This window comes from Lolium rigidum, chromosome 4 (genome assembly GCF_022539505.1).
Source record: "Lolium rigidum isolate FL_2022 chromosome 4, APGP_CSIRO_Lrig_0.1, whole genome shotgun sequence".
Lineage (NCBI taxonomy): Eukaryota > Viridiplantae > Streptophyta > Magnoliopsida > Poales > Poaceae > Lolium > Lolium rigidum.
This window is the reverse complement of record NC_061511.1, coordinates 13,588,838-13,605,663: the sequence shown is the minus strand read 5'-3', so window position 1 is coordinate 13,605,663 and position 16,826 is coordinate 13,588,838. Positions and strand designations below refer to the sequence as shown.

The 16,826-nt window shown below is 46.6% G+C and overlaps 1 protein-coding gene across 1 annotated transcript; it reads left to right on the top strand.

Moving 5' to 3' along the window:
* The first annotated feature begins 1,972 nt into the window (after positions 1-1,972).
* On the top strand, positions 1,973-10,391 carry LOC124646703 (cold-shock protein CS120-like). The gene is made up of 4 exons (XM_047186783.1): positions 1,973-2,358; positions 2,451-2,769; positions 9,395-9,681; positions 9,769-10,391. The coding sequence occupies exons 1-4, from the start codon at positions 2,149-2,151 to the stop codon at positions 10,105-10,107; spliced, it is 1,155 nt and encodes a 384-aa protein (XP_047042739.1). The 5' UTR covers positions 1,973-2,148; the 3' UTR covers positions 10,108-10,391.
* Positions 10,392-16,826: the final 6,435 nt, after the last annotated feature.

Genomic DNA, 16,826 nt, shown 5'->3' with positions numbered 1-16,826 from the left:
CTGGCATCATAATGAACTTCCGCTTCTTGCACAACCAAGGAGGAAGGTTGTAGATGCATAGAGTCACGGGCCAGGTGCTATGGCTGGAGCTCTGCTCGCCAAAAGGATTCATGCCATCCGTACTTAGACCAAATCTTATGTTCCTTGCGTCAGCTGCAAAATCTTTGAACTCTCTGTCGATCTTTCTCCATTGCGTTCCATCCGCGGGGTGTCTCAACTCCCCGTCCGACTTACGGTCCTCTTTGTGCCATCGCAACAACTTGGCATGCTCTTTGTTCCTGAACCGACGTTTCAATCGTGGTATTATAGGAGCATACCACATCACCTTGGCGGGAACCCTCTTCCCGGGTTTCTGGCCCTCAACATCGTCACCAGGGTCATCGCCTCTGATCTTATAACGCAATGCAGTGCATACTGGGCATTCATTCAAATTCTCGTATTCACCGCGGTAGAGGATGCAGTCGTTGATGCATGCATGTATCTTCAGAACCTCTAAACCTAGAGGGCAGACAACCTTCTTTGCTTCGTACGTAGTGGCGGGCAACTCGTTATTCTTTGGAAACATATTCTTCAACATTTTCAGCAAGTTTTCAAATGTCGAGTCAGCTACACCTGCCTGTGCCTTCCATCTCAGCAAATCCAGTGTGCAGCCCAGCTTTTTCAGACCATCATCGCATCCGGGGTACAGCGCCTTCCTGTGATCCTCTAACATGCGATCCAAATTCTCCCTCTCTTTTTCAGTTTCGCAGCGTCTCCGTGCATCAGCAATGGTCCGACCAAGATCATCAACGGGATCATCACGTGCCTCTTCTTCACCTTCCCCTTCACCGTCCCCTTCACCTTCAGCATCCTCCATGAAAGTATCACCGAAATGAGAAAGATAGCTTTCATCATTGAAATCATCCCCTTCTTCATCTTCTTCCATTATAACCCCTCTTTCTCCATGCTTGGTCCAACAATTATAGCTTGGCATGAAACCGTGCCGAAGCAGGTGCATGTGAACATCTCTTGAGGAAGAGTAACCCTTCTGATTCTTACACTTAACACATGGACAGATAACAAAACCCCCTGCTTGTTCGCATTAGCCACTACGAGGAAATCTTTCAAACCCGTACTGAACTCGCCGGAGAGTCGGTTACCGTACATCCATTGCCGATTCATCTGCATTATTATAATATAAAATATATAATTAACCATCATGCATTTGTTAAACTAACTAGCTACAAACAATATAAATTAAACAATGAACTACACACACATGCATATTTTATCAATGACACATCAAAGGTTCAAGTTGCTAACCGCGATCGAGGAGGAAAAAATAAATGAGAAAGCTCAAGTGTGACTCCAACACTTCATATCATGTTTGTTTCATGCTCTTGGGGCATTTCATCAAACACCTTATGTGCATAAGAGGAACCAAAAGCAAACCTAACACTCACTTGTGAAGTTTGTGAAGAGAATGGCTCCAAATGGCTAAGTGTTGGCTGCTGGATGGGTATATATAGGGAGAGGGCTTTAGTCCCGGTTGGCCCGGCCAACCGCGACTAAAGGCCTTCGAGCACCTTTAGTCGCGGTTGGGCTGGCCAACCGCGACTAAAGCCCCCACGTGCACCAGCTGGCCACCGTGCGCCCTGGGCCCAGGCCTTTGGTCGCGGTTCGCCACACGAACCGCGACTAAAGGCCCCATTAGTCGCGGTTCCTTTACCTTCGCGACTTATGGGGCTTCCCGGAAGCCTGTTTTTCCACCAGTGATATTTCGAAGCGTTATCCAAATGTTTTCCTTTTTCTTCCAGCAGATTCAGCTTCACAATTGGTGGAGTATCTGGCTATGCATCAACGAGAGGGAATTAATATGTTTCGAGAAAGAACTGAGACGTGGCGACACCGCCGGACCCGGCGCCTGCACACGTCCCCTTGTCGTTCTTGGCTAGTCACAGGCTTCCGCCTACCAACCCATCCATGGAAGCACACGTAGCGCCATAGCGTGGCGCCTCATCCGCGACAATCTCTATCCCATCGCCTCAAATGGCTTACAAATAGCGCTTCGGGGCTTCTCCTGCTTACACACCCACGAGTCGCAGCGTATTGACCAACCAAGGCAAAGTAAACAGCACCAGATTTCCTGTAGCAAGCCATTTGTGCAAGATGGAGTACCAGCGACAGCAGCAGCCGAACCGCGTCGACGAGTACGGCAACCCAATCGCCGGAGCCGGACACGGTGGCCTGACCGGCGGCATGGGAGGGCACGGCGGTGTCGGCACGGGGGCGGCTGCTGGAGGGCATTTCCAGCCCATGAGGGAGGAGCACAAGGCCGGCGGGATCCTGCACCGCTCCGGCAGCTCCAGCTCCAGCTCGGTGCGTATATATACTTCTTGTCGTCATCAGTCGTACACACATGTATCGGTATTATTCTGTAGGAAATAACACAAAATGATAATTATTTGTAGTCTGATGAGGATGACGGCATGGGCGGAAGGAGGAAGAAGGGCATGAAAGAGAAGATCAAGGAGAAGCTCCCCGGTGGCCACGGTGGCCAGCAGCAAGCCACGGGAACCTACGGACAGCAGGGTCACACTGGGATGACCGGCACCGGCGGCACCTACGGACAGCAGGGACACACCGGAATGACCGGCACCGGGGCGCATGACACCATGCCTACCGGCGGCACCTATGGACAGCAGGGAAACACAGGGATGACCGGCACGGGGACGCACGGCACCGGTGAGAAGAAAGGCATCATGGACAAGATCAAGGAGAAGCTTCCCGGCCAGCACTGAGCTAGCCCCTGGCTGGATCTACTACTTGTGAAGTTTGAGGCACCAGTCGGCTACCTTCGCAGAATACTAAGATAAACTGCAGAATAAAATCTCCACCATAATAAGTGAGACAGCTCACTTGGTTGTTTCCGTGGATGTATCCGGGTTCATGACTTCATGTCCTCTGTGGGTTTTAGTTGTCGGGGCTTTCTCGCACGGTTTTGTACTGTATATTTTTGATATATAATTTGGTTGTTTCTGAATCGTATATCCAACATATGTGTCAGTAGTACGTAATGTAACTAGCTGAATAGTACTCCCAACCCCTCCCCAACACCCTCCTCTCCCGAGCCCTCCCCAACCCTAACCGCTGCCGCCGCCCCCGGGGCAAAGACCCACGGGGCGTGGCGGCGGCGGGGGCCTTTCCTCGCTGACGTGGGGGACGGCGGATGGGCTCTCCCTTCCTCGACGCACGCGGCAATGGCCGGCGCGGATGGTGGTGATGGGCGGCATCTCTTGCGCTGCGGTCCCCCCTCCCCTCCCGTAGGCTTCCACCCGCAGCACACCGGCAGGGGCTGGTGGTGGGCGGCGGCGAGGCCCTCGGTCTGCGCCATGCCCTCCCCCCCCCCCGCCTCTAGTCGGTGCGTGGAGGCGATCTCGGGCTTCTTCCGCGTCACGAGGGCGCCCGGGGCAGCAGCCTTGGGTTCGACGGAGAAGGTGGCTCTCTTCTACGCCGGAGAGGGTCGGCCTGCGGTTGGTGGTGGTGGATCTTTTGATCTATCACCGCGATCCGGCTGTGAGATGGAGGAGCTTGGAAGCCGGCGATGGTGTGGCAGGTGGAGGGCTGGATTGGCCAGCCCGGGATGGTCGCCGACGTGGGGGTCCGACCTGTATAAAGGCGGCGGCCCTAGGGCCTCTCTTGCGTGAAGAGGAGGACCTACCGGAGGCCTGGACTCGTGATCTGGCTGGAGGGTTGAGTTCCGGAAGGCTCCGCCGGCGAATGTAACAGTGCTTTGCCTGGAGTTTGCTGGATCGGAGGTATTCGGTCGTGCGCACCCATGCTTTTATTCCGACCGATTGGTTCTGGAGAGAGCGGCGCGAAGCTCTTTTTCTGTGTTGACATCAAATGACTATGGATCCATGATGAAAGTCGGAAGAAGAGAATTTCATGAAGGCCGGAGGAGAGGACTAGCTAAGGGAGGTTCAAGTCTCCGCGCTGTTGAGAGACTTGCTTGGTGTTTCGGGCTTCACAGCAGCGGTATGAAAGTGGGGGCGACAATACAGGTTAAGTGCAGAGTCCTACCTTTCAGGGTGAAAACCCAAGGTCTGGCCTTAACTGGTTGTGCCTGGCAATGGCCTTGGTGGAGGCATTGTTTTGAGAGCGGGGACTATCTTCAAGGTGAAAATCTAAGATCTTTGATCGGGCGACGAAGGTGTTTGAACACTGTTTCCTTCTTGGAGGCGTCGTTTTTTGGAGAGTCTGTAATTCAGGTGTTGTCTTGGCGGTGGATGTATTGCTTTTGTTAGGCCCAAGATACTAGCGGGACTTTTGTTTCTTAGTTTTCTTTTCCTTTTTTTGGCTGTGTGCATCCGTAGTGCCATTAGAGTGGTACGTTGTTGCAGAGGCTGGGTGTAATTGGTATCTTCTTGATATTAATATATTCCCTTTATCGAAAAAGCTGAATAGTAACTCTTTTTTTTCATAGAGTGGTTAATGGCAGGAAAAGAGAAAATACTGCAAACTCTTACTGCTAATGGAAATAAATATAATTGAGAGTACTAAGAAGGAATATACCAGGATGAACCTGGGTGCATGTGCACCCGTTTACTTCAATATTGAAAAATGGTATTTAAAATTCTAAAAAGAAATTAAAATATTTTTTTCATGTACATATTATGTTGACACTTGTGTAAGTTTTTTCAGAAAAAATAGATTGCATCTGACATACATAAAAATGACAAAATGGATATAATCATAAAAATGACAAAATATTTGAATGACATTCTAATGATTGGTTGTGTACTATTCGCAGAAATAGGAAATTTCATTTTCACATTTATGTGTAGATTACACATGGGTCATTTTTATGCTAAAATCCGCACAATTTTTTTTTTGAACACAAGATGGGGTCAGCGACCCAGCGGAGCAATTTTCATTGAAACACATCTGGCAGGTACAAATTACAGCAAGGTCCCTTATCATCTCTTGCCCTGAATAACCAACTATTTGAAGATGAGACCCTACAATTTACATAAAGCACCCTGGAAAGAAATGTAGAAAAGCAATCAAGTGCCTTGGTGCCTCTGCCACCGCACGCCGGTGAGCTCGAGGCGTCTCCGCCGAGCTCAGAGAGCTGTATGCCCGAAAGCCCTGCTCCGGCGAGAGGATCCCGCTGCTGGCAACCTCCAGGAGGCCGGGGACGAACCACTTGGACTCCTAAAGGCGTCGAGCACCAGCAGATAGATCGGAGGGCCTCCAAAACGGAGGTTGAGGATGGGTCACCTTGTTGACCGAGGATCACGGCGACAAGCATGGTCGCCGCGTGTTGCACTCGTCGGAGAAGAGATCCTGCTCCAGGATGCTCGCCCGTCGATCTGTCAACCACGACGCCGGTGAGGATCTCCTCCTCTTTTCCATCACCATGGTGGCTAGGAGAAGGAAGATCCAGCCCAGCTCCGGCCAGATCAAGAGGAAAGCAGATGAGCTTTATTTGGGGGGTCGTTGTAGCGCCGCCGCCGTCCGCCTCTGGCTCCCACCATGGGAGCGCCACACATAGCCACCACACCACCACATGCCACCGGGAGCAGCCCGAGCTCCACCATGGCCAAGCCCCCAAGGGCATGACGCCATACTCCACATGGGTAGCACCTAAAACTACACTAGATCTACAACTATACCTACTCCTACCTACTCCGGCGCCCATCTTTGACCTACTCCGGCCGGCTAATCCGGCGGAGAGGGCCTCTGATCGGCCCGGCCGACGGGGTTGACCCTCAAGGTCCTGTAGCAGAAGGAGAGAGGGGAAGGGGGTGAATGAAGCGGTACTCCAACACAATAAAATCCGCACAAATAAGTGTCTAACATAGGATATACGTGTATTTTTTTATTTTTTAATAAAACTTTAAAATAGTATTTTTTAAATTTATCATAATAAAATGCACGGGCATCCAGATTCACATCGTCTGCGTCCATACTAAGAATCTTTATACTACATCTTATTACAAGAATATTTTTACTACATCTTATTACAAGAATCTTTTTGGTCCGATCTGTGGTCGTTTCAAATATCCTCATTCTTTATGGAATGATAGTGAGAAGATGAATGAGATAGATAATGCTTGACATTATTAGTACTTTCTAGGAGGAAGATGCTACAAATGCTTTATTAGCTATAGAAAAAATAGGATGCCAGGGCTGGTAACATTTTCGTTGAATTTTTCCAACATTGCTAGGAGGTGGTTAAAGAGGATATTATGCATATGTTTGCTTGCTTTTTTGCTGAAAGCTTAGATGTTCAAAGACTAAAATATCTGATGCTGATATGATACAACAACAATTTAGACTAATTTATCTTTTGTGTGATAGTTTAGAACCATTTTTATTTTGCGTTGCCTCTAAAAATGATAACTAAGATCCTCGTCATCACGTTGGATCCTTATGCTGACAATATTTTACAGGTGGATGGTTTTCCTTGAAGTACTTCAGATTTACCATACCAACGCCATGAATAGAAGCACGTAAGCCGTTTTCCATCAGCAAAGAGCAAGTCCTTACGACTTCATAAGAATAAAACATGAAAACGTCAGGACATACATGTGTATTGGCACCGGTATCAATCCACCAATCAGAAGAGTTACATACTGACATGATAGTAGGAAAAATACCGTACCCAGCCTCCTTCATCTCAGTATCACCACCAATAACAACATTGGCGGTCTTGCCGCTGTTCCCACACTTGTCACAACGATTCGAGCAATTAGGAGCCCAATGATCAAGCTCACCACAGACGTGGCAAGACCCTTTCCTCTTACGAGTCTTTTTCTTGAAGTTGGTTGAGTGTGAGGCTTTGTGCTTGCCATCAAACTTGCATTTGCCTTCAGATTTGTTCTTGTTCTTGAATTTGTGGAATTGCAAGATTCCTTCTGTACCGCATTGGCACTAGAATCTCTCTTAAATCCTCAAGCAAGTGTGTCCTTTGCTCTTGCAGACCCAATGCGATCCGAAACGGAAGACTCTTCTATCTTATATTCCAGAGAAGTAGCAAAGTTCCTCCATAAAGAAGGAAGCTCAGCAATAATGCCGTCGGTCACAAATTTATCCGGTAAGGTACACTTAAATTGCTCAATTTCTTTAGCAAGTGACTGTATCTCATGAGCTTGATCAACAACAAGCGCTCACCAGTCATCTTGTAGTCAAATTATTGCTCCATGACAAAAAACTCAGTGCAAACATTCAAGACCCCGAATTTGGCCTCGAGTGCATCCCACACATTCTTACCACGATCAAATGTCATGTAGGGGTCAACAATATTGTCCACAGAATACTAAAGACAACTGCGTTAAACATGGCATCGACTTTCTCATAAGCTTCCTCCTGAGCAGGAGAAATATCACCCTCAGGTTTTCCAAGAGTGACGCTACAACAGTTCAGGTTTCGAAACCAAAGAAACACTCTCGTGTGCCATCTCTTATTGTGCGAACCATCAAAGAGAAGCGGCCTAGTAGAAGCGGCAACACCTCTTGAATTCTCGGGCGGCAACACCCTGGTCGATCTACCGCCAAGTCACCACGACCACCTCACCAATGACCTCGACCGCCTCTCCATGCAGGAGCGCTATTGCGGATAGGGAAAAAGTCCAGGTGGCAAACGGCACAGGTTTGCAAATTTCTCATATTGGTCAATCTAAACTCACTGGCTCACGTAATCCCATTTCTCTGAAAAATGTGTTGCGCGTCCCACAAATTCATCAGCACCTTTTTCCGTCCATCGCATTGTTTCAGATAATCATATGTTTATCTAATTTCACATAACTAATTTTTGTGTGAAGGACAAAACCACGAGGAAGGTTCTTCTTTTCGGTAGGAGTCACAATGGCCTCTACCCAATTCCAGTCGGACATGCATCATTGACATCGCTATCGAGTCAAGCTTTTCTGGATTTCGTATGACGCCAAGCTAGTGGCATCAACGATTAGGACATCCATCGAATAATATAGTTGAGTCAGTCGTTCGGTCAAATAAACTTCCTGGTTCTTCGAGTCATGAAACTTTTATTTGTGATGCATGTCAACGTGTCAAGAGTCATCAACTGCCGTATAATAATTCTTCTCCTGTTTCATTGGCCCCTCCTAATCTTATTCACACTGATGTTTGGGGCCCTGCGATGCCCTCATCTGGGGGTTTTAAGTTTTATGTGAGTTTTGTTGATGATTTTAGCCGCTTCACTTGGATTTATCTCCTTAAACAAAAATCCGATGTTGAAAAAGTTTTCTATAATTTCCAAGCCCATGTTGAAAGACTACTCAATGCAAAAATTTGTGTCGTCCAATCCGATTGGGGTGGTGAGTACCATCGCCTCCACAAATACTTCCAACGTACGGGAATTTCTCACCGTGTGTCTTGTCCTCACACTTCTCACCATAATGGTATCGCTGAGCGAAAACACCGTCATGTTGTCGAAACTGATCTAGCACTTCTAGCCTAGTCATCTCTCTTAATTCGTTTTTGGGATGAGGCGTTTCTTACGGCATGTTATCTTATTAATCGCATGCCGAGCAAAATATTGCATAAGAGTTGTACATATAAAAGATAACCTTAAGCTATTCATACACTGAGAATTGGAAACTTAAGAGATTTTTTGATTTTTGAAAAACACATCATGTTTCCCCGACGAAATTATCACCTCTTATTGAGTTGGCGTTGCTTTTTTTAAGAGTGGCAAGACAACAATTAAAAACGACTTCTAGCTGACAAATATCATCAAGACCGAGTTACGAACCGACCGAGGATATTTAAAAGTCTCGATCCATAAAATTACAAAAGGTTTATTTTAGAAAGGTAAAACTTGGCCATTGAGCTGGCATTATTGGTATGTTTGTATGTTCTACGTATAATCAAATATATTTTTATTTTTATTGTATAAGTGATTGTGTTTAAATCATATATATTATTAATATTTTCGGACTATTTTGTTCTTTGCATCACTTTTTAGAGTTCTCCTACCTAAAATTATTTCCATCCTTCTCAATTGCGTGCGGATGTACTGCTCGCTGAGCTAGTTGCATTTTAATATAAACGTTTGAGGCAACTCACTAATCTTGGAAGAAATGTCTGAATATTTTGAAGCGTTATCCAATGTTTTGTTCTATTTTCTTCCAGCAGATTCAGCTTCACGATTGGTGGAGTATGCATCAACGAGAAGGAATTAATATGTTTCCAGAATGAACTGAGACGTGGCGACTCCGCCTTGCCCAGTGCCTGCACACATCCCCTTGTCGTTCTTGGCTAGTCACCAGCTTCCGCCTACCAACCCATCCATGCGTGCACACGTAGCGCCCTACCGTGGCGCCTCATCCCTATCCCATCGCCTCAAACGGCTTACAAATAGTGCTTCGGGGCTTCTCCCTCTTACACAGCCACGAGTCGCAGCGTATTGACCAACCAAGGCAAAGTAAACACCACCAGATTTCCTGTAACAAGCCATTTGTGCGAGATGGAGTACCAGGGACAGCAGCAGCACGGCCGCGTCGACGAGTACGGCAACCCGATCGCCGGAGCTGGACACGGTGGCCTGACCGGCGGCATGGGAGGGCACGGCGGTGTCGGCACGGGGGCGGCTGCTGGAGGGCATTTCCAGCCCATGAGGGAGGAGCACAAGGCCGGCGGGATCCTCCACCGCTCCGGCAGCTCCAGCTCCAGCTCGGTGCGTATATATATACTTCTTGCTCTCATCCGCGCATGTATCCGTATTTCTCTGTAGGAAATAACATAAAATGATTATTGTTTGTAGTCTGATGAGGATGATGGCATGGGCGGAAGGAGGAAGAAGGGCATGAAAGAGAAGATCAAGGAGAAGCTCCCCGGCGGCCACGGTGGTGAGCAGCAAGCCATGGGCACCTACGGACAGCAGGGTCACACTGGCATGACCGGCACCGGGGCCACCGGCGGCACCTACGGACAGCAGGGACACACAGGAATGACCGGCACCGGAGCGCATGACACCATGGCTACCGGCGGCACCTATGGTCAGCAGGGGCACACTGGGATGACCGGCACGGGGACGCACGGCACCGGTGAGAAGAAAGGCATCATGGACAAGATCAAGGAGAAGCTGCCTGGCCAGCACTGAGCTAGCCCCTGGCCTTTCCACTACTTGTGAAGTTTGAGGCACCAGGCGGCCACCTTCGCCGAATACTAAGATAAACAGCAGAATAAAATCTCCACCATAATAAGTGAGCTGAGTTCACTTGGTTGTTTCGGTGGATGTATCCGGGTTCATATCCTCTGTGGTTTCAGTTGTCGGGATTTTCTCGCACCGTTTTATACCGTTTTATACTGTACATTTTTTTTTATTTGAGAGCACGCCGAAAAGCGTACCTTATCTTCATAGAATAATAAGCATGACAAAGTACAAGAAAGCACACCAGTGCTAAACACACGCACACCGCCTCCCTCCGTTTAAACCTACTCTCTCACTATACTTAGCCTCACTCCTCTCTTGACCCTCTTTCATAGGTGGAAAGGCTCTCTAATCTCTATCAAATTTGGGCCCGCGGGTTCCTCTGCTTCTAGAGGTTCATACCGTGCTGATGATCATTGAGTCGAAGCGCTTCCCGTCGATCCTCTGCACTCACTTGTGGATCTCCGTTTACCATCGCTGCAGGTTCCCCGTGAATCCTGGGTCCACCATCTGTAGGTTCGCGCTGCGTAGGGCCCTACACCACATCTATCTCGCGTATGGGCATAGTGCTAGAATATGATCGATGTTGTCCTCCTCTTGCAGACATGTGTAGCACGTATCATGCCGCTCCTGGAGCCCATATTTTGCCCTCCTATCTGAAGTCCAACCTATACTTCAGAGCCACCATGCGAACATTTTACACTTCATGGGGGCGAAGAACCCCCACACCGGCTCACTCATACTCCAGCGGATACTTCCAAGACAGAGCATCTTGTACGTGCCCTTCGCCGCGTAGGTCCCCGATTCCACACCTTTCCAGGAGATGTGGTCAGGTCTCGTTCCATCCGCCTCCACATTTTCCACCGCCTCCCACAAGGTCAGGCATTTCATCCAAAGCTCAGCGGTCATCTCCACTTGTATGTTATCTATCCATCCGTCCTCCCGTAACGCCTCCGCCACTAGGCGAGTATTCTTCCTCCTGGTGGAAACCATGGTGAAAACCTCCGGCGCCAACTCCCCCGTTGTATATCCTATACTGTACATTTTGATGTGTAATAATTCTGTTGCTTCTGAATCGTATATCCAATATATGTTTCCCTCAACTCGCAGCGCATGCGTAGGCGAAGCGGGCGATGGTCATATTCACTTAAAAGATTAGAACAACTTTCTTATAAATCACATGCAGGACGAAATTTAGTTTCAGCCATTGCCATACCTACGTAGGCTAAGAAAATTTCAGAATTTTGTAAAATTTCAGAATTTGTATTGAACTGTGGGATAAGACCCAAAGACAAATTTCAACACCATATATTTTGTCACGTCACGGACGACTACTCGTGGTGTTTGGCGTGTGCTCTGGTGTCCCCCCTTAGCTCCACGGTTCTGAGAAGTTGGAGCTTCTCCAGTTTTTGGTATAATTACGTGAAGTTGAATTAGTGAAATATAATAATGCAGAGCACACTAGGACGCACCGCGTGATCGCTTAAATCTTTAGCTGGAAGTCCATCTGGCCCATGGCGAAGTATTTCCTGGCGGTGGAGTTGGCATGGCCACGATGGTGAGGATGGCTATGGCGGCGGCGCTAAACCACACGGCACTGCCGTGACGTTCCCAAACACCGTGTAATTAGAAATCTTAAAACGCGCTCAAGAGAGGAGACGGATTTGAAATGTTAACTACAAGCTGCTCTAACTTTTGGTACACAAACATAAAAAACACGGAGCACCGTAATTTACATCCGACTGCTACTAATTTGACTTCATCGCAACGTGATTTACATTTCTCGCTACTGAATCATGGACTCCGGCGAACGAGTCAACGTACCTTCAGCTGAAGTTAAACTTGTCTGATTCGTTCTCGCCGCCGCGCAAATCGAGTTGTAGCTCGCTGCTGCCAGGAGCTTGTTGTCGCCGCCACTACGTCGCGCGCCGCGTCACCCACGATGAAGTTGGTTGAGGCGGTCACAACAAGTTTCTAGCGGGAGCGGCAACAAGCTACAACTCGATTTGCGCGGCAGCAAGAATGATTCAGACAAGTTTGACTTCGACTGAAGGTAAGTTCATTCGTTTGCACGCGGCCTCGATTCGGTGGCGGCAGGCGTGAATCATGTTGCTGTGAAGTTAAATCGGGGAGAGTCTGGGGCATTGGGAAACATGCCCAAGAGATGAGGGGGAGAAAGGTAAAACATGCATAACATTTTGGTCACTTATCGGTGGCAGTGGGACGTAAATAAACAACAAATCCATGTTTTTGTGTTCTGCGGAACCAACTCCACGTATTTGTACAAAAAACTGAAGCAACTACACATATTTATACCAAAAGCTGGAGCAACTCCACGGATCAAAACAAAAAACCTGGAGTGGCTCCAATTTTTTAGAACCATGGAGCTGAAGGGGGGACACCGGAGCAATCACGGTGGTGTTTTGCCTCTGATCCGTGAAAAAAGAGAATCTAAAGGTGTATATGATGCCCCCCATAGGAGGCCTCACAAGCGTTTGGATTTTCGGCCGTCCGATTGAGGTGACGTGGCGCGATCTCGGCTGGCCGTTCCGTCCAGGGCGTGAGGCCCTCCCGTAAACCCGCGTTTTATCCATGGGTCCTGTAAAGCCCTCCCGGCCCAGCCTCTCGCTTCGCGATTGGGTGTGAGACAAAACCAGAGACCCCCAAGTCAAACCCTACCCATTTGCTTGCAGCCGCCGGGTCTGGCCGCATCCTCCTCTCCCCTCGCGCCCCTCCCATCCCCGCCGCCATCTCCCTGTGCTACGGCTCCTCCTCTCCGCCAGCATCGTCGCCGGATGATACTTCTCCGACGTATCGATAATTTCTTATGTTCTATGCCATATTATTGATGATACCTACATGTTTTATGCACACTTTATGTCATATTCGTGCATTTTCTGGAACTAACCTATTAACAAGATGCCGAAGTGCCGGTTCTCGTTTTCTCGCTGTTTTTGGTTTCGTAAATCCTAGTAACGAAATATTCTCCGAATTGGACGAAACGAAGACCCAGGGGCCTATTTTTCCACGGAGCTTCCAGAAGACCGAAGAACATACGAAGTGGGGCCACGAGGTGGCGACACCACATGGCGGCGCGGGCAAGGGGGGCCCGCGCCACCCTATGGTGTGGGCCCCTCGTCAGGCCCCCACTCGCCCTTCCGCCTACTTAAAGCCTCCGTCGCGAAACCCCCGATACGAAAAACCACGATACGGAAAACCTTACCGAGACGCCGCCGCCGCCGATCCCATCTCGGGGGATTCTGGAGATCTCCTCCGGCACCCTCGCCGGAGAGGGGATTCATCTCCCGGAGGACTCTACACCGCCATGGTCGCCTCCGGAGTGATGAGTGAGTAGTTCACCCCTGGACTATGGGTCCATAGCGAGTAGCTAGATGGTTGTCTTCTCTTCATTGTGCTTCATTGTTGGATCTTGTGAGCTGCCTAACATGATCAAGATCATCTATCTCGTAATACTCTATGTTGTGTTTGTCGGGATCCGATGGATAGAGAATACCATGTCATGTTAATTATCAAGTTATTACATATGTGTTGTTTATGATCTTGCATGCTCTCCGTTACTAGTAGAGGCTCTGGCCAAGTTTTTGCTTTTAACTCCAAGAGGGAGTATTTATGCTCGATAGTGGGTTCATGCCTGCATTGACACACAGGACGTGTGACGAAAGTTCTAAGGTTGTGTTGTGCTTGTTGCCACTAGGATAAAACATTGGCGCTATGTCCGAGGATATAGTTGTTGATTACATTACGCACCATACTTAATGCAATTGTCTGTTGTTAGCAACTTAATACTGGGAGGGGTTCGGATGATAACCTCGAAGGTGGACTTTTTAGGCATAGATGCAGTTGGATGGCGGTTTATGTACTTTGTTGTAATGCCCAATTAAATCTCACTATACTTATCATGTCATGTATGTGCATTGTTATGCCCTCTCTATTTGTCAATTGCCCGACTGTAATTTGTTCACCCAACATGCTTTTATCTTATGGGAGAGACACCTCTAGTGAACTGTGGACCCCGGTCCATTCTTTTAATACTGAAATACAAATCTGCTGCAATACTTGTTTTACTATTTTCTCTGCAAACAATCATCTTCCACACAATACGGTTAATCCTTTGTTACAGCAAGCCGGTGAGATTGACAACCTCACTCGTTTCGTTGGGGCAAAGTACTTTGGTTGTGTTGTGCAGGTTCCACGTTGGCGCCGGAATCCCTGGTGTTGCGCCGCACTACATCCCGCCGCCATCAACCTTCAACGTGCTTCTTGGCTCCTCCTGGTTCGATAAACCTTGGTTTCTTTCCGAGGGAAAACTTGCTGCTGTGCGCATCATACCTTCCTCTTGGGGTTGCCCAACGAACGTGTGAAATACACGCCATCAAGCTCTTTTTCTGGCGCCGTTGCCGGGGAACGAAGAAAAGTTACACCACAAAGATTTTAAACTCCCACGTCAACAGCTCTTTTTCTGGCGCCGTTGCCGGGGAGATCAAGACACGCTGCAAGGGGAGTCTTCACTTCTCAATCTCTTCACTTTGTTTTTGTCTTGCTTTATTTTATTTACTACTTTGTTTGCTGCACTTATATCAAAACACAAAAAAATTAGTTGCTAGCTTTACTTTATTTACTGTCTTGCACTCTATATCAAAAACACAAAAAAATTAGTTTACTTGCATTTACTTTATCTAGTTTGCTTTATTTACTACTGCTAAAATGGCCAACCCTGAAAATACTAAGTTGTGTGACTTCACAAGCACAAATAATAATGATTTCCTATGCACACCTATTGCTCCACCTGCTACTACAGCAGAATTCTTTGAAATTAAACCTGCTTTACTTAATCTTGTTATGCGAGAGCAATTTTCCGGTGTTAGTTCCGATGATGCTGCTGCCCATCTCAATAATTTTGTTGAACTATGTGAAATGCAAAAATATAAAGATGTAGATGGTGACATTATAAAATTAAAATTGTTCCCTTTCTCATTAAGAGGAAGAGCTAAAGATTGGTTGCTATCTCTCGCCTAAGAATAGTATTGATTCATGGACTAAATGCAAGGATGCTTTTATTGGTAGATATTATCCCCTGCGAAAATTATATCTTTGAGGAGTAGCATAATGAATTTTAAACAATTAGATAATGAACATGTTGCTCAAGCTTGGGAAAGAATGAAATCTTTGGTTAAAAATTGCCCAACCCATGGACTGACTACTTGGATGATCATCCAAACCTTCTATGCAGGACTAAATTTTTCTTCGCGGAATTTATTGGATTCAGCTCATGGAGGTACCTTTATGTCCATCACTCTTGGTGAAGCAACAAAACTTCTTGATAATATGATGGTTAATTACTCTGAATGGCACACGGAAAGAGCTCCACAAGGTAAGAAGGTAAATTCTGTTGAAGAATCCTCTTCCTTGAATGATAAGGTTGATGCTATTATGTCTATGCTTGCGAATGATAGGATTAATGTTGATCCTAATAATGTTCCATTAGCTTCATTGGTTCCCAAGAAGAACATGTTGATGTAAACTTCATTAAAAATAATAATTTCAACAACAATGCTTATCGGAACAATTCTAGTAATAACTATAGGCCATATCCTTATAATAATGGTAACGGTTATGCTAATTCTTATGGGAATTCTTACAACAATAATAGGAATACACCCCTGGACTTGAAGCTATGCTTAAAGAATTTATTAGTACACAAACTGCCTTTAACAAATCTGTTGAGGAAAAGCTCAATAAAATTGATATTCTTGTTTCTAGAGTTGATAGTCTTGCCTCTGATGTTGATCTTTTGAAATCGAAAGTTATGCCTAATAGGGATATTGAAAATAAAATTGTTACTACAGCAAATGTCATCCAAGTTAGAATTAATGAGAATATAAGATTAATGGCTGAACTGCGTGCTAGGTGGGATAGAGAAGAAAACGAAAAACTAGCTAAAAAGGAAAATGTAGCTAAAGTTTGGACTATAACCACCACTAGCAATGCTAATGATTCACATGTCGCTGCACCTCCTACTATCAATGGTAAAATAATTGGTGTTGGCAATGCTTCTACTCCTAGTGCAAAGCGCGCAAAATTACCTGAAACTGCTAAAACTGCTGAAACCGCTTGTGATAAAACTCGCTGAAATTTTTTCCAACCTTGGGGATGATAATCCCATTGCTTTAGATTGTAATGATTTAGATTTTGATGATTGCCACATCTCTGAAGTTATAAAGTTCTTGCAAAAACTTGCTAAGAGTCCCAATGCTAGTGCTATAAATTTGGCTTTCACAAAACATATTACAAATGCTCTCATAAAAGCTAGAGAAGAGAAACTAAAACTTGAAACTTCTATTCCTAGAAAACTAGAGGATGGTTGGGAGCCCATCATTAAAATAAGAGTCAAAGATTTTGATTGTAATGCTTTATGTGATCTTGGTGCAAGTATTTCTGTTATGCCTAAGAAAGTCTATGATATGCTTGACTTGCCACCATTGAAAAATTGTTATTTGGATGTTAATCTCGCTGATAATGCTAAAAAGAAACCTTTGGGGAAAGTTGACAATGTTCATATTATGGTTAACAATAACCTTGTCCCCGTTGATTTTGTTGTCTTGGATATTGAATGCAATGCATCTTGCCCCATTATATTGGGAAGACCT